At 45.8% G+C, this 24,663-nt stretch overlaps 1 protein-coding gene across 29 annotated transcripts in view; it reads left to right on the top strand.

Moving 5' to 3' along the window:
- The window catches only part of MAP4 (microtubule associated protein 4), a 1,807,860-nt gene that overhangs the window by 1,652,697 nt on the left and 130,500 nt on the right, over positions 1–24,663 (top strand). For 25 of the 29 annotated variants that reach the window (XM_086941043.1, XM_086941031.1, XM_086941029.1 and 22 more), the window contains one exon: positions 18,448–18,540. The exons of the other annotated variants lie outside the window; for them this stretch is intronic. In XM_086941043.1, the coding sequence (XP_086797169.1) occupies positions 18,448–18,540 (93 nt within the window). The remainder of the gene's footprint in view (positions 1–18,447; positions 18,541–24,663) is intronic. 29 annotated transcript variants of the gene reach the window in all.

The raw sequence follows: 24,663 nt of genomic DNA, 5'->3' as shown, positions 1-24,663 counted from the left end.
ATAGGAACGTGGCCAGACGATACCGCCTGGCCCCGGGCGACCCTTGCTTTTTGTCCACCCACCCCACCCCCGAGAGCCTGGTCATCCAGGCCTCCACTTCCCAGACCGCATTCCTGACGGCTCCGCCCGCTCCGGAATCCAAGAGGTACGAGCAGTTCGGGAAGAAGGTGTTCTCGTCCCTCAGTTTGGGACTGTGGTCAGTTAATACCGCATGCCTCTTGGGCCGCTATACCCACACCCTGTGGGACGCGGTCGCGGACGTGCTGCCACAATGTCCGAAGGAGGTCCGGTCAAAACTCACCCAAACCCTTGCGGAGGGTCGAGATGCAGCGCGGTATTCCATCCGGTGTGGGCTGGATACCACGGACTCTCTGGGCAGGGCGATGGCAACGACAGTGGCGGTTCGACGCCACGCCTGGTTTAGGTCCGCCAACTTTTAGGCTGATGTCCAGGCCACTCTGTTGGATATACCATTTGATGGCCGTCGCCTCTTTGGCGACAAGGCAGACCATGCGCTTGAGCGATTTAAGGACTCCAGGGCTACGGCCAAGTCCTTGGACCTCTCGGCCCCTCGCCAGCAAACGGGTGCCTTTCGCTCCTTTCGTGGCCAAGGAAGGAACGCCCCCACATGTGCTGCCAGCCACGCGCCGCAGAATGTCCAACAGCGCGGTGGCGGCCGTAGAAACCGCCGTGGCGGCGGTCGGGGACAACGGCGCGGCCAGTCCACACCTTCCCCAGCAGCACCTGCCTCAAAACCCTCCTAGTCCGTGCTTTCAGGCCCATGTGACGCCAGTAGGGGGCCCCTCTTCCACTGGCGCACCATCACGTCGGACAGGTGGGTGCTGCAAATCGTCCGAAGGGGCTACTCCCTCCCCTTCGAGGCGACCCCTCCAGCCATGCCACCGCAATTCCACCGCGTGTCGGGGGATTACTTGCAACGTTTGCAAGAGGAAGTCACTGCCCTCTTGGCCAAGGGGGCCATCGAGCGCGTTCCTGGGCCAGAAGGTGGGTGTGGTTGTTACCCCCACTACTTTCTGGTACCCAAGCAGGGCAAAGGGGGCCTACGCCCTATCTTGGACCTACGGAATGTTAACGACTTCCTCCGGAAGGAGAAGTTCAAGATGCTGACTTTGGCTCAGGTCTTAGCTGCCCTGGATCCAGGAGACTGGATGGTAGCGTTGGACTTGCAGGACGCCTATTTTCACATCCCCGTCCTGCCGGCCCACCGGCATTACCTCAGGTTCACGGCAGGCCACAAGCACTTTCAGTTTACCGTGCTCCCCTTCGGCCTTACCAGCGCCCCACGGGTGTTCACCAAAGTGATGGCGGTGGTCGCAGCCCATCTGCGCAGGTTAGGGGTTTCAGTCTTTCCCTACCTCGAGGACTGGTTGTTGAAGGCGGGCTCATCCCAGACAGTCGTCACCCACCTCCAGACTACGGCCGACCCCCTGCATCTGCTGGGGTTCTCCATCAACGTGCCGAAGTCACACCTGTGTCCCTCTCAGAAGCTCCTCTTCATCGGAGCGGTTCTGGACTCGGCGCAGTTTCGGGTTTATCTACCCGAACAGCGGGTTCGGGATATTCAGGCTCTGATTCTGATCTTTCAGCCTTTATCCCGGGTCTCGGTCAGGTTGGCGCTGCGGCTTCTGGGGCTGATGGCCTCCTGCATCCTTCTGGTGCATCATGCCCGGTGGCAGATGTGGGCTCTGCAGTGGGACCTGAAGTTTCAGTGGGTCCAGCATCAGGGCAACTTGTCCGACCATGTCTTGATCTCGGAGGGCACTGCAAAACAGCTGCAGTGGTGGCTCACGGACCGCAATTGGATCAGTGGCAGATCCCTCTCCCTACCCCACCGGAGCACGTAGTTGTGACGGACGCGTCTCTCCTGGGTTGGGGAGGCCACATGGGAGAGGCGGAGATCAGGGGTCCCTGATCTCCAGCGGAGTCCCAGCTCCACATCAACCTTCTGGAGCTGCGGGTGATCCGACTTGCACTGAAGGCATTCCTCCCCTCTGTCCGGGGGAGTGTAGTGCAGGTGTTCACGGACAACACCACCGCCATGTGGTACTGCAACAAACAGGGCGGGGTGGGGTCGTGGACCCTATGCCAGGAGGCTCTGTGCCTCTGGCAATGGCTGGAACATCAGGGCATGACCCTGGTGGTTCAACACCTGGCAGGTTCCCTGAACGCCAGGGCGGACAAACTCAGCCGTCGATGCATGATGGAACACGAATGGCGTCTGAACTCGGACGTGGCGCAAGGCCTCTTTCAGCAGTGTGGAGAGCCTTGGTTAGATCTATTCGCCACAGAAGAGAACGTGCAATGTCATCAGTTCTGCGCGTTGGAGTTTCCAAGGCGGCACTCGCTCGGGGAAGCTTTTCGTCGCGAGTGGAGCTGCGGTCTGTTGTACGCCTTTCCGCCTATACCACTTCTGCCCAGATGCTGAAGATCAGGCGACCCTGGGCCCAAGTCATCCTTGTAGCTCCGGACTGGGCACGATGATACTGGTGTCCCGAGCTACTCAGCATGTCAGTCGATCCCCCGATTCGTCTGCCTCTTCAGGGGGACCTTCTGACGCAGCAGCAGGGGACGGTCCTGCACCCGAACCTGTCCAGTCTTCACCTACATGCTTGAAGATTGAGCGGCGACAGTTGAGGCCATTTGACTTGCCTCCTGAAGTCTGTCATGTGATTCTGGCAGCCAGGCGTCCCTCCACAAAATCGGTATACACCTGCAGGTGGAACAAATTTGTGGCATGGTGCACAGCAAAGGCTGTGGATCCACTTTCTGCCCCCCTTTCAGAGGTTCTCTTCTTTCTCTTGCCCAGCAGGGCTCTGCCCTGGGCACTATCAAAGGCTACCTCTCTGCCATTTCAGCCTTGAGGCTTCCTGATCAGCCTTCTCTTTTCAAGTCCCCGGTTGTAAATAGATTCTTGAAAGGCATCACACACATGTTTCCTCCTGTTCCTTTCGTGATGCCTCAGTGGGACTTGAAACTTGTTCTGACCTATTTGGTGTGCGCTCCTCTCGAGCCACTTCAAAATTGCATGACTGCATTCCTGGTTGTCATCACCTCTGCCAGGAGAGTGAGTGAGCTCCAGGCTCTACCTTCTAAGCCTCCTTTCCTCTCTGTCCATCCGGACAAAGTTGTCTTGAGAACTCATCCTTCTTTACTGCCTAAGGTGGTTACAGCCTTTCATATTGGGCAGTCTATCCCCTTGCCCACCTTCTTTCCACTTCCGCATCTGCATCCCTCGAAAGCGGAAGAGAGGCTCCACCGTCTGGACCCAAAACGTGCGCTCTTGTTCTATCTAGACAGCACACGCCAGTTCCAGATGGACTACCAGCTCTTTGTTGGTTACTTGGGCGCTAAGAAGGGACGGGCGGTGCACAAGCGGAGCAACTCTCTGTGGGTCGTGTTGTGCATCAAGGTCTGTTACTCCTTGGCAAAAAAGGAACCTCCTGTTGGGTTAAGGGCCCATTCCACTCGGGCCACGGCGGCTTCTACTGCCCTGGGTCGGGGAGTCCCCTTGCAGGACATCTGTCAGGCAGCTACGTGGGCTTTGCTGCACATGTTTGCAAGACACTACTGCCTGGACAGCCAAGTCCGGAGAGATGGCTTTTTTGGCCGTTCCGTTCTCCAGGACTTTCTGGTGTGATCTTGATTTGCAGACCCACCACCGGGGTTGGTATTGCTGGGGTATCTATTCTAAGGTAAGAAATCTAACACTAACCTGTTTCTTTCAGATGCAAGAGTTACTTACCTTCGGTAACAATATATCTATAAGAAACAGTAGTTAGTGTTAGATTCCTTACCGCCCCACCCATCCTCCCCGTTCTGCTAACCGATATCTAGGGTTAAGGCATCTCCCTTTGAGGGCCGTAGTTTTATTGCACCAGTGTTGGTCTCTGGCATGGGTCTGCATTCCTGGTGCGGAAAGCTATGTACAAGAACTGACATCAGCGCGTGAGGGCGGTGTCTAAGTACTCCGACGACATCATCCCGGCGTTCAAGACGCCGACGACGGACGCGGAGTCGCAGACGACGCCTACCGACTCACAAGGGTACTGCTACGCAAAACTTTCCGGATCCAGTCTGACGCCTGGGGATATTCTAAGGTAAGTAATCTAACACTAACTACTGTTTCTTACAGATATATCTTTATCGAAGGTAAATATATATTTATATTTTATAGCGTTTATAAGGCGCACAGCTACCCACAAAGGGTTTCCCGGCGCCGAATTAACTTGTGCATCAGGAACCCGCAGTGGTATAGAACGAAATAAGTAAAGAAACTTAGGTAAAATATTACAATACCCCAAGATACGTAGAGGGTGTCGATGCCATTGCCATAATTTAGCTATGACAGTTTGTAGGAGAGGCTCATAATTAAGCACAATATTTTCCACCTGACTACTCAGCCGTATGCCAAGATACGTGTAACTCTTATTAACTGGGTAAGTGTTTTAAAATTAAGAATTATTTGTGTCTTAGACAAATTGAGCTTATAACCAGAGAATGCACCAAATTGTTCTGCCTCCTTAGATGCAAGATCGATAACTACACTCTGGTTGGTAACATAAACTGCGATATCATCTGCATGCACAGTTATTTTCAGTTCAACACAATTTTATCTAACTGGCTTTATACCCCTGTTATGCATTAGATGTCTGAAATAAGGTTCTATATAGAGAGCGAATAACTGGGGAGAGAGGGGATACCCCCGACCCGTGCCCCGATATATTGAAAATAAAGCAGAGGACTTACCACCCGTCAGGATTTTAGCCACCGTGTTCTTATATAACGTCTGCACAAGTGCTATGAATCCATCATTGATCCCAAATGCACCCTTGGTCATCAAGAGGGATTCCCAGGTGACCCAGTCAAAAGTCTTCTCCGCATCCAGCATTATCATGCCGATCGTTCGTTTTTTTGGGTGAAATCAAATGCTGCAATTACGGTATTAGTATAGGCCGTAGTGTTCCTACCAGGCACAAAAACATGCTGCTGTACTGAGATCAAATTGTGCATTCGTGGGGTGGCCATGTAGCTGAACTTTTGGATTAGATTTTCGCATCTGCATTGATTAAGGATATCGGGCAATAAGACCCCCTGTCTTCTGATGGCATGTCCTTTTTAAGAAAAAACACTATATAAGTCACCCCCCATGAGACAGGGGTTTCTCCACCACTATAAATATAAGTTGTCAATTCTATCAACTCTGTGGGGAGAATGTCCATAAACACTTAATAAAATTCAAGAGGTATGGTGTCCTCTGTTGCAGCTTTCCCAGATGGTAATGCACAAATAGCCGCCTCAACCTCTCCTAGCCTGATATCCCCTTCTAGTATAGCTCTGCTGAGAATCTAGCCGGGGGATTCCACTCTCCTCCCTAAGGTTAGTATGCCAGGATTTCTCAGTCAATGCTATTCGGTTTATTTTACATCTTTTGATAAACAGAGGTAAATTCCTCTGCTATTACTTGTGGAGAAGTCTAACCACACCTGTCATCACCCACAATGCGCTTTATAGCACTGCTAGCCTTTTTATCAGATATCTGATGTGAGAGGAGGTGTCCTACTTTTTCACCGTATTCGTACTGGAATGTCATATTCTTCTGATAGCTTGCAGCCACCTTCTCAATTACCCACAATTTAGCATTTGCCGCTTCTCATTTAGCTTAAGATGTATAGACCGCTCCCGAGGGTCACTGGAGAGATTTGCCTGAGCATGTTGCAGTTCTAAGTCTAGACATTCCTGCTGACATTGAGCCAATTCAAGTTGCCTACCTTTAATTTGATTAAAATTGAACTGGAATGTTACCCCCTAATGTATGCCTTCATGCAATCCCATACAGTTGCAACTGAAGAGGTACCTTTAATAATAAGTATAAATTCACACAATAGACTAATTACCTCTGTGCGTTCGTTATAGTTTACAGTTTGTGACTAATTTCAAAGTGTCTTTCATACGTTGATGAATGTGATGCTTATTTTTAAAGTATGTAATAAGTAAATGCCTTGAGCTATTGATATAGCCCTTTTTAGTTGCATGTTTTACTGTCCCACATTTAAAAAAAATTAACAATATTCTGTCTGTAAGGTTTTGTCTGCTTTTAAAGGTTGATTTTTAAATATTAGGGAGAATAATTATGGCTCCGACAGTTTGCACTAGTCAGTCAGTCAGTCATTAAAACTTTATTTGAGTTATTACAACCATAAAAGTATACACAGTTTGCACTAGGTTACCACTCTCCCTCAATGTACTGGTGTGAACAGCTGGCTGCTTACTTCCTTTCCAGCCAACCCATTCTGTCCACAGACTCTTTGCCTGATGAAGAGTATCAGGATACCCTACAAACCAGTATGTTTCAGTGACCAATGCGACTCTGTCCAATTTTGAGCGGATTTTGTTGGAGATTTATTTATTGGCCTCAAGCAAACTTAAATATGGCTCGCCTTCTGATCCTTGCCTGTCTAATGTGCTTGCTTTTGGGTCTTGTGTAATTAACAGGTGTCCTAATACGGTCCTTAAAATATCATTAGCAACAGATACGCTACCAAGATTGTGGAATCAAGCTAAAATTCTTACCATGTTGAAGAAACCATGTGCGGATCCAAGGATGCATTCTGATAATAGGCCTATTTACCTGCTACCAGCAGTAGCCAAAATACTGGGGAAGCATGTAAGTCGATAGCTCTCTGTATCTGGAATCTAACAGCCTGCTCCATCATAGCCAGTCTGGCTTTAGACCCCATTTTATAACTGGTACAGCACTGATGGAAGTCTCCGAATTCATCAAAGGCACACTAGATGCTGGGGAAAAGACTGTGCTGATCATGTTAGACCTATCAGTAGCCTTTGATGCGGTCCCCCACGCTAGACTTCTGGTATGCCTGCAGTCCATCGGCGTAGTGTGTCCAGCTCTAGACCAGCTTGCCTCCTATTTGAAAGGCATAAGACAACAGGTTTGGATTCCCCCTTCTCCTCGGAACCCAGCAAACTGTCCTTAGGAGTTCCCCGGGACTCTGCTCTAAGTCAACCTTATTTAATATATATTTCATCCCTCTCGTTCGGATAGCAGAAGCCCAGAGAACTTACATTATATCCTATGCTGATGATACTCAGCTGTTCTCATGCTTGAAGGGAGAAATGTTTCCAGAGTGGCTGATGAAAACCTGCCTGACGGAGTCTTTCACTGCTGGCCTTACATCAACTTAAGTGCAACGTTGAAAAACAGAGTTTCTTATTTTTGGCAATGCTTCTCCGGAAACCTGGTAGACTTTCTGGCCTGTTGCTTCCATACTGTTGTATTACATTTATATGCCACAAGCATTGAACTGCACATGGCACCTACAGGCAGGGACATTTCTCATTGCCCGTCCTATCTATTCAATAACGGTTTTCCTGAACAGCGGCATCTTAAATCTCAGTGTGGCCAAGGCATTCATGCTTCTCCTAAGGACAGCGAGGGTTGCGCGGGATCACACATTATTTTTAAAAATGTGACTAGATGATGGCCAGTGCCCCCTCTTTATCCCACCCCCAGCATTCAGCGTTTCCCTTTCAGAAAACAGCAAAGCCAGTGCTGTGTTTCTTAATTTTTTGCATATCTTGGCCCGATTTATCTTGTAATGGTTATCACCACAATATAACTTTAAAGGCCCATATTGACTATTATGTGCTCTTTGTTGTTTTTCAAAGTTCTTTCTCATGGTCTACTTGAAGCCACTCAGAACCCTAAACTGAAAAAACTGTCCTCATTCTCAATTCCCATCTATGAATCTATATGTCGATAAATCTCCTTTGTATCCTGGATATTAGATTCCAATGTGTGTAATAAACATGCAAATGGGATTTTAGTCATTATGGGCCATATGTATCAAGCCTTTTTTGATTCGCAAAGGCCGAATTCGCCGAATTTCGGCCTTTGCGAATCGCAAAAGGCTGTTTTGCATAATTTGCTATGTATCAAAAAATCGCATTTTAAGGAATCGAAAATATTGCGATTCCTTATTTTGCTATAGCATTTAAGGAATCGCAATTTTGCGATTCCTTAAATGCTATGTATGAAGCATTTTACTGTAGCGAATTCAGCTTAAGAAATCACAATTTACCACCAACTTTCATTCTCATTTTGCGATTAGCAAATTGCGAATCGCAAAATGAAATGCCTCCTGGCCCATAGGAATGAATGGGAAATAATTCATTATTTGCGAATTAGCAACTTGCGAATTCGCAAATAAGGAAAATTAAGGAATCTAAAAAAAATGCGAATTTTTTCATACATACCATTTTGCCATTTCTAAATAGCGATTCCTTAAAAATCTCTATTTAGAATTCGCAAAACGGAACTATGATACATATGGCTCAAAATCCATTGTTGATGTTTGTCTTATTGAAACTTTATAGGTCTGCCAAAGTTAATCAATTTGACTCCAACTTCAGTTTATCTGTTCATTCTCTAGAATGACCCAAAGGAATCACCTCTTTACTTTAAAATTCCAGCAGGGCAGTGGTGAGACACTTGTATCTGCTGCTAAGGGATAAAATAGCATCATATTCTGTGCGTCCTACAGTCAGATGTCAGAGCTTTATAGCTTCTTGCTCCCGGTATCAGTGCCTATTGTGTCCAGGTTCAAAAACACCCGTTCCATTTCTGTTTCAAGGGAATGGGAATTGAACAAAAACTGTGGAGGCCAGCACCATGTTCTATTGGGATTTTGCACCGAACGACAAGTACTAGAAGCACAGCTTGTCTAGTGTTTGTTGTGTTGATAAAGGTAGGGATTCTGGACTGCTGAAAATGTGAAACTGCACATCCTGTTTGAGCTTAATGTATTCATGGGAGTTACAGAAAAAATCCATTGCTGTCTGTTAAAAGAATGAGAGTGCTAATATTCATAAGCAACGTCACAGATTCATTTTATGTTATTGAACGAGATGGGGCACATCCCACAGTGCTTTGTTACCTGGTCATTTAAAACTAGTTTTTTCACTTTGATGGTGGCCTTCATTCTGTCAATCTTCCATCCAGCCGTAAACCAGGATGCTAATACTATCTTAACAGACAGTTGCACTTTTCGCTTTTACTCCTGTTCAGAAAATCAGTTATTGATTCTTGTAGTACAATCCTGAGTAAACACAAAATGAAATAGTCCTCAGGCTAGCTATCTCAGTCTGGCATACACTTACTTCAATGAAATAGGCAGGCTCCTACAGCGCAGCGAGTCCCTATCCCTTCTGGGTCACACCCGTTCAGCCTAAGGATATCTGATATTTTAGATTCTTTGGATCCCGTCACCACTTTGTGATTGGGGTCCCCAGCAGTTTGTTTTACAACACTAAGTACTTTTAACACCTCTTTAACGCAGGCACAGATTATCTTCTGTTTTAACATGATCTTCGAACACTCCATTCCTGTTCCCCATAAACTTAATTTAGCAGCTCTTTAGTTACTTGTGTAATGACGCTTGGATTTCCTGCATTAAATGTGATGATTATTCAAGCAGTTAGGAGACACAATGCCAGAAACTTAAACATAAGCTAATGTCATGCACTGGTGAACGTAAGCAAAGTTGAGCTGCACTCATCATATCTGATGGAGACTTGTAGCTGCAAATTCCTTACCTTAGGATTATCCAGGCGTCTGACCGGACCTGGACATTTTTTGTGAACAGTACCCCTGCACGCCAGGAGGTGGCGTTCTACTCTGCATGGCGTCATTTGCATAGTTCTCCCCGGAATTGATTTGCGTGGTGCCTATATAGGCCCCACCCCAGCTCGCTGACCTCAGTTCTTTGCTTTCCGTGCCAGTCAGCGAGATCTGGAGAGAGCTATCTCCAGTTGTTTTTAGACGGTCTTTTCTCGACTTTTTGTCAAAGCTTTTTGGGACTTGTCTCCTGGTGTGGCTGGGATGTTAATAAGGAAGGCTAGATTCAAGCCCTTTGGCGTCTGTGACCGACAAATGCCGGTGACTGGTCCGTACCTAGTCTGTCTCTGGTGCCGTGAGGGAAACCACAATACCAAGGCCTGTGTTGATTGTCATGCCATGCACGCCAATGCCTTGTGGGACATTTCCCGCAAACTCCTTGCCGCTCGATGTGCAACGGTCTTGATCCCGGTTGAGAGGAAGGTACCGGGATCAGTCACTGAGCCATCGATCTCAGTCACAGTCTAAGTCCTCCCATTCTGGTAAGTCCCACAAGAAAAAGAACATGAAGTCAAAGAGGTCTTCAACTTCATCCTGTCTGTCAAAATTATCAGAAGAGACGAGAGAGCGTCTGCACTTGAGGACTGGCTCCGTGGTTAAGCCTGTCCCTGGGCTGTCTGCGCGCCTCCCTGAATTTCCAGGAGTGACTCCCACCGAATGTCAATTTTTTTAGGCTATTCCCCTGATATTTGGGTGGCCCATCCCTGCTGGAGTTCCTTGGGTTCTGTCGATTCAGGAGGGGCCACTACTGATCTTTCGCAGGTTGGTTTGCCCTCTGCACCAGTCAGGCCCCTTGTATCCACAGCTCCTGGCGCTGTCCCTATTCTTATCTTCGAATCGGAGCCGGATGGATGTTGTGCGGCGCTGGCTGGAGCCATGCTAGCCAGGTCAGAGCCTGAGCCCTAGTCCTATAGGGTAGTGCTTGGGGAAGATTTGGAGGCCACTGAACCATTATGAATACCAGCTCTAAGACCCCAGTGAGGACACCTGGCGTGAGGATCGGGTGAACGCCAGTTGACTTGACACCTCTCCAGATACTAGCTTGGTCTCTTCCCCTACTATGGCTATGGAGAAGGGAGACTCATTTGCTATGGTGGTGAGGAGGGGTGCTGAGGTCCTGGACCTTTAGCTGCCCTCTGTAGCTGTCAAGACAAATGATTTGACAAAAGTGCTTCAGCTGCAAGTCACCCAATTCAAACTGCTTCTCCCATTTAACAAAACCCTCACAGTTGTCTGCTTGGGACCTTCTTCCAGTTTCTTCACACAGCACCTAACCCCAGAGAGCTTAGTGGTCCAAACCTCCACTTCCTGAGTAAATCCTGGTGCATTCCCTATCACCTCACTGGATAGGGAAATTCGAAATGCTCACGCTTGTTCAAGTCCTGTCTTCCTTGGACCCAGAGACTGGAGGTAGGTAATGTTTGATTTGCAGAATGCATATTTCCACATTCACATCCTACCTGCCCACAGACATTACCCGCAGCTCTCTCTAAGTCGCAAGCATTCTCAGTTCACTGTGCTCCCCTTTTGGCCTTTCTGGCGCCCTTCAGTTGTTCACTAAAGTGATGATTGCATCTCATCTGTGGAGGTCATGGTGCCAGTTTTCCCCGATCTCCACAGCTGCTGTTGTCAGCAGGCGTGTTCCAGGTAGTTGTCTCCCATCCACAGACTACTGCAGACCTCCTGCACTTGCTGGCCTTCACTATAAACGTGCAGAAGACACACCTGACTCCTTCTCAAATGCTCCCTTTCTTTGCAGCTGTTCTTCACACAGTGCAGTTTCTGGCGTATCCTCCCAAATGGGTAGTCAAGGATATTCCGGCTATGATACCAATGTGTTAGCCTCTATCCTGGGTTTTGGAGTGCCTGACTCTGGGGCTGCTCAGCTTCATGTCTTCCTGCAGCCTGCTTGTGACACAGGCTCTGCAGTGGCACCTGAATTTCTAGTGGGCTCTGCATCAGGGGAATCTCTTAGACAATGCCCAGATCTCAGAGGGCACTGTAAAAGGTCTTCAGTAGTGGTTAATGAACAGCGATTGTGTTAGCAGCAAACCCCTCTCTCATCTGCAATGAGATCTGACAGAAGTGGGAGATCTGTCACTCCTGGGATGGGGCCACCATCTGGGAGAGGTGGAGATCAGAGGCCTCTGGTCTATGGCAGAATCCAGACTCCACATCAATCTGTTGGAGCTGCGAGCTATCTGTCTGGCATTGAAAGTCTTTCTACCCTCCATCAAGGGAAGGCTAGTGCAGGTGTTAACAGACAACAACACCGGGCGGGGAGATGCTTAAGAACAGGTGTAGTTTTAAATATTCACTATATCTCAGAATTATCCTAAAAAGTGGTGTAGGTCTTCGCAAATATTAAGGCCCCGTGGACTCTTGGTTTCTAATTTCACTATGTAACTGGTTTCTAACCGGCACAGTTGTTTTTCCCTATCTCCACCCCTTTTGCTAGTAGGAATATGGTCTATCACGAAATAGCTAAGAACATTGAGGTTACCTCCATGTTCTGCTTTTACGTGCCTAGCAACAGGGTATGTAGGGTCCGAGTTTACTGTGGCCCTCAGGTGTTGTAAAATCCTTGCCTGTACCGGGAGCTTAGTGCTCCCGACATATCTTAAATCACAAACACAGGTTAAAATATACACGGCATACTCAGTTTTGCAAGTATAATTCCCTTTGATCTTTATGGGCCGATCTGAGAATGCACTTGTGTATGTTGTGGTGTTGGAGCCAAATTTACAGGCTCGGCAAGAGGAGCACTTGAAAAAGCCATTACGGGAAGAAAGCCAGTTATCTTTGTTAAAAGTCTCAGGACAGGTTTTCACCAAGTCAGATTTCATAGAGCGGGCTTTGCGAAAAGTGAAGTTGGGCTTGGTAGTATAAATGTCTTTCAGGATACCATCAGTCATCACTATTGGCCATTCTTTATTTACGATTTTTCTAATGACCTTAGATTGCCTACTGAAGGTTGAGATTACCCTGCATGTTTTGTTGGACCTTTCTTTTATTTCACATGTGTTCAGTAAATGGGAGGTTTCTTCAATGTTGCTATATACCCTCGGTTGTAACAGGGTTTCTCTTTTGATTAAGGCAACTTTACGCAGAGTAGCTGCCAGATTTTTCTCCTTATAGCCCCTCTCTAACAATTTATGTTTGGTTAGGGTGAGAGCTTCCTCACATGCAAGTGTCATGCTGCATGCTCTTTTCACTGAGGAATTTGCCATAGGGTAAGCTGGCTATGGTGTGACTAGGGGGAACATTACTTGCATGAAGCAGGGTATTCCCTGCAGTAGGTTTCTGGAATAGACTTGTCTCTATTTGCCCTGCTTTAATATTGACCTGAATATCAAGGAAACTAATGGTGGTTGCATTTATATGGTGTGTAAATTCCAAATTACAGGAGTTGTTGTTAATGACATTTATGAATTCAATTGCCTCCACCTCCGTCCCTTTTCAAATGATAAATATGTCGTCTATGAATCTCCATAGACGTACAATATGACTGTCATAAAGGGCTTTATGGTCCCCCCTGAGGACATGCTCCTCCCACCAGCCCACATGTAAACATGCGTAGCTGGGGGAGAAGCATGCCCCCATAGCCACTCCTTCTTTTTGCCTGTAAATGATGCCATCATATAAAAACCTGTTATTGTAGAGGCACCAATGTATCATATTTAGCAATATTTTGTTGTGACCATAATATTCAATATTCCGTAGATTCAAATAATGCTCTACTGCTAATAGGCCACCTGTATGTTTGATACACGTGTAAAGTGATTTAATGTCCAAAGTTATTAGCAGGTATTTATTTTCATACTTTACTTCATTCAATTTGGCTAAAAAGACGCTAGAATCTTGTATAAAGGAAGGCAATGTCCTGACAAATTCCTGTAAAAAGAAGTCCACGTATTTAGATGTATTTTCAAAAGTACTGTTCTGGGCAGAAATGATAGGCCTTCCTTGTAGTAGATAGGTTCCCTTATGAACTTTTGGGATGAGATAGAATGTGGGCAGCTTGGGGTGATTGTTCATTAGGAATTTATTTTCATCCTTGGCGATCAAACCTTCTCGTGTCTATTTATTAAGATCTTTTTTGTATTGTTCATTCGCTTTATGGACCACTGCTCCATTGGAGATTTCGTAACATTCTATTTCATTAAGGTGCCTGTAACCTTCCTCTCTATACATTTTTTTGTCCCACAGGACAATATTGCCCCCTTTATCTGCCCGGTTTATCACTACCGAGTCATTGTTCTTTAGTTTGGCCATCAATTGAAAATATTGTTTCTCTTTATTTCCAGTTTTAAATTTATTTGTGCACGTTTTTTTGTAGAGGGATTTAAATTCATCCACCACCCTGTCATGAAAGACATCCACTGCGTCCCTTGGCATTATTGGGACGATCGTTGATGGTGCTTTGAAGGGACTATCTCCCTCCTTTCCTCCCAAGATATTTTCTTCTTGTAGGAGATCTTGCGTGTTGGGGGACATTTCATTTGTTTCCTCAGTTCTTAAATTGCATAATGTCCTTAACAAGGCGATTTCTCTTACTGCAAGACCCACAGTTTCCTGAATCAGTTGTGGTGTCTTACGTTGTTCTGTTATGTCAGGTTTTTTGATGGCAAAATATTTGGTCAATTTTAATTTTCTGATGAATTTGTATACATCTACTCTTGTTTTCACAAAGTCGAAGTTACTTTCGGGACAGTAACTAAGGCCCAGGGCTAATAATTGTTTCTCCGCCTCATTGAGCTCAATTTTAGTAAGATTAACGATCGTATGGTCAATATTGATGTTCTTTCTTATTTGTTCCAATTGCGTCTTTTCTGCTGCCAGTTTCCGCGCCCTCTTGTTGCTTTGTCTGCGTTTGCGGCGGCTCCTGTTCCTTTCGGTGTTTGAACATTTTGTTTCTGTTGGTAACGCGGCTTGAGGGACTGGATTCTCTGTTCTCGAATATATTCCAATTCCTCCACGTACGATAAAGGGCCCAGTGATTCCGAAGTTTGTCCTGTACTTCCCCTGTCTGAGTCCTCATCGCTAGAAATTAAACTTCCATCGGAACTGGAGCTTTCTGGTAGCACTGTCGAAGTTTAAGCCTGATTTATATTGGCATTACTTCCTTGTGTTGCTGGGGTCATTTTGTTCAATTTTTGTCTTTTTACTTGGTCATATTTTTTCGCAAATGTGAAAACTTGACCTCTATCATAATCATTTTTGTCCCTACTGAATTTCCACACTTTCCTCTTCTTGATTGTATCTTCTAACTTTGTTTTTCTTCCGTGCATTTCTTTAATCAGTTTTTCTCTGGTGTCTTTATTGTTTGTATCTGTGAGAGCATCAATTTCCTCTTTCAGCCTTTTAATTTATTTGAGATCCGTTTCTCTATCTATCCGTGCATATTTAATTAATAGGCAGACTTAACGCATTGACGCTTCTAGATTCGATTCTGCCCATTCTTTTAACAGCATAGGATTAGGCTTTTCAAAGCTCGGCGCGAGCATAATTCGAAGTCCTGGGGGTATACGTCCTGCCTCATGATACTTTTCTAATGATTTTGCTTCCCAATATTTAGTGACTGCGCTTCTATGATGTTTCTCTAGTTGTTTTAGTAAACTTCTCACGTTAGGGTGCTGATCAGTTTTTATAAATATATATACACACATACCAAAGGTAAACACCCTCTCATTCCAGAGAGTACAATTGAGCCACACTATCTGATTCTGGCTTGGAATCTTTAATTGCAGTAGGTAGCCAGCATAATGCGTTTCGACCTAGTAACAATCTTAATCACATGGTATGAGCATTCATTAGTTGCTAGAATATTTTAAAACATAACAGTGAAGAAGGACTTAATTTTTTCACGTGGTCACAATAATTAAAGCCTAAGCGGTCATAATTGCAATTGATAGTTTTCAGAATTAACCAACCCCATCAGTTCCATTTTTATAACTTTAGTATCACTGAGCAGTTCACTAAATCAGATACCAGTCAAAGAATACTGGTTCGAACGAAGCATGTGCAAGGATTTCCTCATCCCACTTTGGTAGGCAACTACATTGGCCATAATACCTTGCTTTCTGTCTCCAGTCCTTCATTCACAATGTGTCACTTATGTGTTCATATGCCACATCCTATCACTCTCCAGCCTCACGAAAAAATGTCATGTTGTGCTTGGTGATATAGACGTTCTGCACAGATAATCCAAAAGTGGTGGCCACCAAATCCCAGTTGTTAAAGGCACGGTCACTGATGCTTCAAAATCACTCTTGCCAGCAAAACTGCACTTTTCTGAGGAATCTCCCCTGCACACCCTAGCTGTAAGTTGCATCCAAGTTTCCATAAGCGCCGCCGCCTTTCTCCGGCAGCCTTGCCTCCATTTGCTAATTTCATCAGGGCACTACAGCTGGCGGGTATACTTTTATATATTTATCCATCCGAAATTGACGAATTTCAAAAATACCTTTCCTCCTGGTCCGGGCTCGCCATGCCGAAATGTCACTGCATTAATATTTCAATGTATATTTCTTTGTATATGGAGAGCAATGTACACCTTTAGCAGCAGGACAATAGATTGTGATTTCACATCTTCACCTAAAAGAGCAGTGGTCCAGGTCCCATAGTTGTATAGTTTGATGACCACACCCACCTAGGAAAGCGATCATTGCATTTAAGAAATAGACCAAATGGAGTCACACCTGTAGCTCAGACCCACACATGAACACAAGCAATGTCTAAATCACTCACCACTTAGCTTTAATTGAGGGTAAATGGACACTGACAGCACACATATCAAACAAATCAACATTGCAGGTCCTAAAGAGCACAAATCAAAGGAGCATATGCCCTCTTAAGGAAGATATCTGTAGCATCACTTTAAACATGCTGGATCACCACCTAATATTACATACATGCACAATCCTTTAAATTGTACTGTAGTTGTTAGCATAAACACCCACATGCAACACCATGCATTAATAAAGCAAGTGCATGGAATATGGCAAAGTAGATGGCATCAGAAAAGAACTCTCTCTTGCACGTTCTGCTCTACTTGGCAAGCACACTATTCAACACCTTGAGATAGAGCATAGCACACAGCAAATTAAGGTTCAGGGCAAGGATAACACAGCGGGACTACTCCCACTGGGGAATATGTACTGAGATTTACGTTCAGTAATGACTTTGACTGCTTGACATGCTCCACATCACCCTCACAAAGAACGTGCCTCCTGCTATTATCACAGAGAGAAATCTCCGATGCATGTTGCGATATTATGCCAGAATTATCCTATAGTCACCAAAGACAGAAAGCTTCTCGGAGATATCGATCTACAAGATTTATGGCAAGTCACTGGCTTTCCTCTCTCAAATCCCTTATGGCAGGTCACATATGCCCACACACACCACATAGTAGATGTATAGCTTAAAAATCTACACATGTACAGGCTTTTATGGAAGGCACAAAAAAAACCTTCATGAGTCTCCTTTTCTATTTGCTACCTAACATACTGCCAAGGACAACCATTGTAGGTTTAGCGAGTTAAGATCAATGTCTGATTTTCAGGATGTACAGAAAATATAAATGTATGTATAATCAATGTAAAATAAACGATTTAATATTGTATTCCCTGTTAATACTCAAAATAGCCTTCAGGGCCATCCATTGTTGAACCATTTTGTAAACTGAATACTTGCACATCCGCGGTCTCATTTGTCCTAAGACCAGTTTTCCTTCCCAGCTGCCTTAGGACTGCAACATTTCTCAACAATGTATCAGTAAAAAAGGTTTTTGGAGGTAGAATAAACCATATTTTAATACAGACGATTTGATCCCGAGAAGTGATTTAGTACCTGCTACAAATAGCAAAGGACTTATCAAAAATATGAAGAATGAGATATTAGAGGAGGCTGATGATTTAGGAGCAGCCAAGAAACTGCATTGGACAACTTTGTTTTAATGTGTACCTGGTCTGATTTCATCCGGCTCTCAGTTAAATATTTGAATTTGTGCTAGTCAGAACTAACCCTTCTTCTACAGTCATTAGCGAACACATTATCCTACTAATGTAGAGAGTTTGTGGAAATATTAAGAGAGTAGCATGTCAGGGCTGTGGTTTCATGGACTAGCAAACATGATGGATGTTCCGACTGGCAGTCAAAAGACATGCATAGATGAATCCTTGTTGTGCAAACCATTAAGACTGCATTACTTTAATCGTGCAAACTGTGGTGTGTTACTGTTCCATTAGGTAATTTGTGTTAGTCTTGTAAAATTTTGTTATAAAGATAGATTACAGGACTTCAAGCTCTTTTGCATATTTTATCACAGAATCCCAGAAATGGTGCATATGATGAACCCCATGGATCATGTGCCGCACCATAGCTGGGCTGTGGTACAATCTCCGAATAACGTACTTGTTGCTTGAATCCTTATTGTACATCTACCCCAAAGAGCTACCTAGGGCTGTATCATGTTTGGGGCATTACACATTTTGTCATCCATCTGCACTAAAACTGTTGTCTTCGTTCCCAAGTCTGCTTATTGTGCCTTGTCCACCCCTCTTTGTCCATCTTTGCTCCTGATTTATATCCAAGCCTGGATGTCACATTAACCTTTTCCTTTCTTTTTCCTCACATATTAAAAACAGTCTCTCTCGCAGCTTGCCATGTGTGCTCATTTTAACCGTGCTTCCCCTTCTTTGTGTCGTTTTCTCTATTCTGTGACTCTCCAGGTCCAGATAGTCTCCAAAAAAGTCAACTACAGCCACGTACAGTCCAAGTGTGGCTCCAAGGACAATATAAAGCATGTCCCTGGTGGCGGGAATGTAAGTATTGACTCTGGACCACTGCCTTTCCACGAAACTACTGCCTGTTACTTGCTTCTTGTATGTGCTGGGACTGGCTGTCCATGCAATGTAAAGTAAGATATGAATAGATGTGATTAGTAACTGAGGTGTACACTACGCACCTTTCGCGCTTGGTGTAGCTAACTTTCTCCTTTCATTTGGTAATGCTACTATGAAAATACTGCAGCGCTTGCTGTTTATGGAGCTGTTCCCAAATCTTGTGGATGCTTTTTTTCTGTGGTTTGTTTGTTGCATTTATCAAATTGTGTAATAGTGGATAATTTTTATTTTTTCCATTGTGGATGACCTTAGGGCTCGCTTGAAGGCTGATGGACAGTAATGTATAGTCGTTTTCTCTCTTACACCTTGTGATATAGTTCAAATAATATTGGACTGTTTCATAAGAGTTAAAATTCCAGATCACTAAAATTAGTTTTGTCTTAAGGCGTTAAACCATAGTCCACAAGTGGTGTTGTCATGCCCTAACGCTTGCACTTCCTTTTGAATGACAAGATGTCAGGATTCGAACCCTCACATAGCCCAATGTTCAGGAAATACTAAAACTCAAATTTTATTTAGCTTGTTCCTTTAGTTTCTTTTTCATAATTTCCTTTGTAGGTATTTTGATTATGGTTAGATAGCAGATTGTAAGAGCTACAGGAAATGCAAGAAAGTCAAGTCATAATGATACAAATGACCACTGAAAGGGGCGCTCAATACGATTGTTGGAATGTGATACGTGTCTTTATATCAATAGAATTTGGTGACTTTAGCAATTGCGCCCACTGAGTATTAAGTTGCCTGTGGAGAAGAGGAACAGGCTTATTACTACTCCTTGGAACCACAACTTTCCTCTAAGTCATTTGGCTTGACATGTGCAAAATAACATTTAGAGACATTTCAAGTCTTTTTACTAATCCCTCTGTTGCAGACATTAGGGGTTCTAGTGATTTTAAAGAGTTTCTTTTGAATATGAACTTTGTCTACACATGACTTTTGAAAATATATTTTTCTAAATACGAGATACTCCTTGGTTTTGTATATAGGTTCTAGTGATTTCTCTTATTTAAAAAAAAAAAAAAAAATATATATATATATATATATATATATATATATTTATTTATTTATTTATTTAGCTCCAAAGTTCCTCTTCAAGGAAAACACCACACTCCAACAGGGTCAGAATTAAAGCGATTTATTTCTGTGCAGTCACAAACACCATTGACCACCACCTACGCGTTTCAACCACAATTGGTCTTGCTCACTGTAAAGGTGAAACGGTGAAAAGTGCACTCTCCTTGGGGCTGTTTGTTTAGAGTTTAACACCATCAATGCTAGTGTTATTTTCCTCCTGTGCTGGAAGGCTTTGATTCCCATTGTTCATGACGAGCTCAGCTCGTCATGAGTGTATGGAGTTGTACATCATGACGAGCTGAGCTCGTCATGAGCGTCCAAGGATATATATATATAAAATAATTTAACATGTTTCCTCCTCTACTTTATATTGGGTCTCAAAATCAAGTAGGTCTTGGCCCAGTGAGCAGCTTCACCCATTTTGTAACAACTGTTTGAGTTTTCAATATCAATAGTGAATATAAAGAAAGAACTCACACGAAAGTAGTGAATGATTGGGAGCACAATTTTTATCTGGCAAGAGGTTCATAAAGAGGCCTTGGTTCTCCTTTACACACTATGGTACCTTTGATATGATTTGAGATCCGTTCTTGCCCCAACAAGAACCCACAAGTTCCATAATCACAATGCTCACTCCATCCTTGTCAGAAGAAGCCTTACTTAAAAAGTTCTCTCCTTACCACGATTGCACCCATAGTACCTTTTAAGTTTCAGCATGTGCATCTGGTGACTCTTGATTTAAAGTCTTTGCTGTACACCACCCTTGGGGTGTTGCTTTCTCTTAGTCGTTGTTGAATGTAACACAAATTTTAAATGTCAATTTCCTCTTAGGATAACCAGGATTTCTAAGTCTGAATCTCCCACCTACCTAGGAGTCATCATCCTGGCGAGGTTTACTGAACAATTTTTCTTTCAGGAAAGAGGCACTGAGCCCCAGCGCATGTTCAGAGGTGCTACTGCTGCTTGAATGCGCAATAGCTGGCAGCTAACCAGAATTCCTTAATAGGGCTCTGCCCAAGATAACTGCCAAATTTTTGGAGATATTACCCATGACAACTTTGACTGCAACCCGGCCAGGACATAACTAGGTGCATAGTGGGCATTTTTTTGAACCAGCCCCTTTGTCTCCATAATGTCTAATGCCACAGTGGTATCTTCCACAGACAGTCACCTCTACAATCGTGCACCTTTGTATAAAAGAAGAAGGCCATCTCCTGCCATGAGTCCCCTCCGCCTTCCTCAGAGTTTGAAGATGTGAAAATGGTCACAAGCAAGCCTGAAGAGGCTTTTAAAGTGGTAATGGTCTCAAAGACCTGGGTGGAATGCTGACATTAGTCGAAGGTTAACTTAGCTTGTATAATTGCTATAATTACTATAACCGGTGATTTTACTATTTTTGCCCATTTCCCCAAGATGAAATCACTTACTAGTGAGAATCACAAATACTGTTTCCTATCGTCTGCTCTCGGCCTGACCATACTTTCTTGGAGTGTGGTGGTTGTGGTATTAACAGTGCCTCTCTAAGCTGAAAATGACTTGCATTACTTTCCTGGTCCTACTCCTCAACTTGATTTGTAATGTATTATATAAAGTTGTACAGTTAATGAGAGGAAGAGTTTTCACTGCTTGTCCTTTTTGAAAGCAGGAGTGTTTCATTCAAATATTCTGCTCTGTGCATGGAACTCTCTACTTCAAAAAACGTATCTGAAAGAAACACATTAGTTATAAATTCCTTACCTTAGAATTACCCCCAGGCATCAGAATGGATCTGTAAAGTTTTTCGTCAGCAATACCTCTGAGCGTCAGAAGGTGGCGTCTGTCGGCTCCGAGTTCGTCATTGGGGTTGTGTCGCCGGGATGACGTTGCGGTTGCTGCTTAGACGCCACCCTCGCGCGCTGACGTCCGTTCTTTATTTTTCTGGCCCAGCCAGCGCATATCTGGGGAGAGCGGTACCTCCAGTCACTTTTTGACTGGCTTTTTCTAGACTTTGTTGCCTTCTTTGTAAAGTCCATCGACTCCTGGTGCACGAGGGATGCCTGGCTTCAAAGCATGCGGTTCCAGTAACCGACTGATGTTGGTGACAGATCTGCACCGTGTGTGCCTCTTTTGCCTGGAGCGCGACCACGACCCCAAGTCGTTTGCCGACTGCTGGTCGATGGCGCCGAAGGCTTTGCGGGAGCGGTCCCAAAACCTGCATAAGCGCCGGGAGTCGGCTCCGTGCCGTTCAAGGTCCTGGTCGCGAGGCAGGTCGAAGGACCGGTCATGGAGCCATCCAGATTCGTCCAAGTCACAGAAGTATTCGCACTCTGGGTCGGGTAAGTCAAAGCATAAGAATAAGTTGAAAAAGCATTGTCGCTCTTCGACTTCTCCTTGTCGGTCAGCTGAACCGATGAGGGATGCAGTTGGTGCCCCTCCGTGGCTCCATGTGCAGAGCCAAAAGAGTCAACTCAGCGTTTCCCTCCCTTCCCTGTACCCGGAACGACTCCTGCCCAGCTTCATACGTTCTATGAGGTGATGCATACCATCTCTGGGCATCGCAAACCCGCTGGTGCGCCTGCGGGCCCCATGGACCCTGTTGGGGGCCTAGGCCTTCTCCGCCAACGGCTCTGGCGTGGCTGATCCCCCTTGGATCCAGGTCCTGGATCCAGATTGGCGCTGGTTCACCTGATTACTCCTTCACTGGCGGCGCTTCCTCCAGTACCACTACCGCATTCGACGCTGGTCAGCCCCCCTGCCGGCATCGACCCCGCCTCCATTCTGATGTGGAGCCGTACCAGCGTCTGGCGTCGTGGGATCCGGCACTGAGATTGTTTCTTGTGCCCCTGGTCACTCCTGGGGTCCCTTTTCGGCCAGATTGGCACCCAGAGGATGAGGAGGAGGATTGGGAGGGGTCAGGTGACCCTCTGACTGACCAGTTGGGCAGTGAACAGGACTTGAGAGAGGAGCTGGGGGATGCCAGTGGTCTGGACACCTCCCCTGACCTTGGCATGTTGTCTCTTCCTACCGTGGCTACAGAGGAGGGAGCATCATATGCAAGGATTTTGCGTAGGGCAGCCAAGGCTCTCAACCTCAAACTCCCTACAGTGGCAGTCAGGACTAACCTCCTGACAGAGGTGCTTCAGCTGGCGGCGAGCTCTGCAGGGCCTCTGCTTCCGTTCAATGAGGCCCTTACCAACATCCTTTTGGGCACCTGGTTGAGGCCCAACACGGAGGCTCCCGTGGATAGGATGATTACCCGACGCCTCCTCCCGGCTCCGGGCTATCTCACTATTCTCTCCCAACACCCCACCCTGAGAGCTTGGTGGTCCAAGCCTCTACTTCCAACAGCGTATTCCCATGCCTCTCCCCTGGAAACGGAATCCAAGAAGCTGGACCACCTTGGGAAGAAGATTTTCTCTTCTGCCACCTTGGGACTATGATCCCTAAACACTGCATGTCTATTGGGCCGTTACTCTCGCTCTGTTTGGGACTCTGTTGCACAGGTGCTGCCTCAGTGTCAGGAAGAGGCACAGACACTGCTCTCAGGCTATTGCCGCCGGGAGGGATGCAACAAAGTTTACCATCCTTTGTGAGCTGGAAACCGCTGAGTCTCTGGGCAGGACGATTTCCACGTCGGTAGCTCTTCACCGCTACGCCTGGCTGAGATCGACTGACTTTTCTGGGGATGTCCAGAATGCCCTCATGTACAGGCCCTTTGATGGCCATCGCTTTTATTGCGACAACGCTTTAGAGCGTTTCAAGGACTCACGGGCTAAAGCCAAGTACTTGAGCATCTCCAGCCACCCTGTGCAGTCTGCTTTTTGCCCCTTTCGCAGCTACGAAAGGGGTGCCCGCTACCTCCTGCCCGGAGCCACAGGCCGTTGCAAGTTACCCAACCTTCGCGTGTCCGTGGACGTGGGAACAACCTTTGTGGTTCCGGGGCCTGCGGACAGGTCAGTCTACCAACCCCACCCTTCCTAGTCTGACATTTCAGGTCCATTAAACGCCAGTGGGCAGCAGGAATTGCCATCACCTCCCCTACTGGCGCACCATCACGTCGGACAGGTGTGTTTTGCAGATAGTCTGAAGGGGCTACTCCCTCCCCTTCGAGGCTACCCCTCCAGCCATGCCACCGCAATACCACCGCATCTCGGAGGATCACCTGGCCCTTCTCCAACAGGAAGTTACAGCTCCCTTAGTTAAGGGAGCCATCGAGTGCATTCCTGTCCCAGAAGTAAGTTGAGGTTGTTATTCCCACTACTTTCTGGTAAGGATTATGCCACTAGAAGTCTTTAATTGCCTCAGATTACTAACCCATCCATTTAGCCTCCCTGCTCTGTGAATGGATATCTGAAACAGGCTATTAGCTATAGATTCCTTAGCTTAGAACTATCCCCAGGCGTCAGACTGGATCCGGAGAATTTTTTTTGTAGCAGTACCCCTTAGCGTCGATAAGTGGCATTGGTCGACTCCGCATTCGTCGTGGTCGCTAGAATGATGTCGCAGTATCTACTTAGATGCCGCCCTGACATCAGTTCTTTCATTTTCCGCGCCAGCCAGCGCAGATACGGAGAGAACGGTACCTCCAGTCACTTTTTGACAGCAATTTTTTTTTTTACTTTTGTTGTTTTCTTTTTTGAGTTGTGTTGTCTCCTGGTGCACGCAGGGATGCCACATCAGACCAGCTTCGAGGCCTGTGACTCCGGTCACAAAATGATGACTGTTACGGAACCGCACCTCATATGCCTCCGGTGTCTGGAGCGCGACCACGACCTGAAGTCGTACTCCGACTGCCAGGCCATGAACCTGAAGTCTTCGCGAGAGCGGTCGCGAAAGCTTCTCGGGGCCCAGCAGTCTGTTCCATGCTGCTCAAGGTCTCAGTCGAGAGGGAGGTCGCAGGACTGGTTGCGGAGCCAGCACCACCACTCGTCATCGAAGTCCTCTTCTTTGAGTAAGTCAAAGCACAAGAAGAAGGCAAAGAAGCATTGT

The sequence above is a fragment of the Lissotriton vulgaris genome, chromosome 10, assembly GCF_964263255.1.
Source record: "Lissotriton vulgaris chromosome 10, aLisVul1.2, whole genome shotgun sequence".
Classification (NCBI taxonomy): Eukaryota; Metazoa; Chordata; class Amphibia; order Caudata; family Salamandridae; genus Lissotriton; species Lissotriton vulgaris.
Note: the sequence above shows the minus strand (reverse complement) of the source record. Positions and strands in the feature narration are given on the sequence as shown.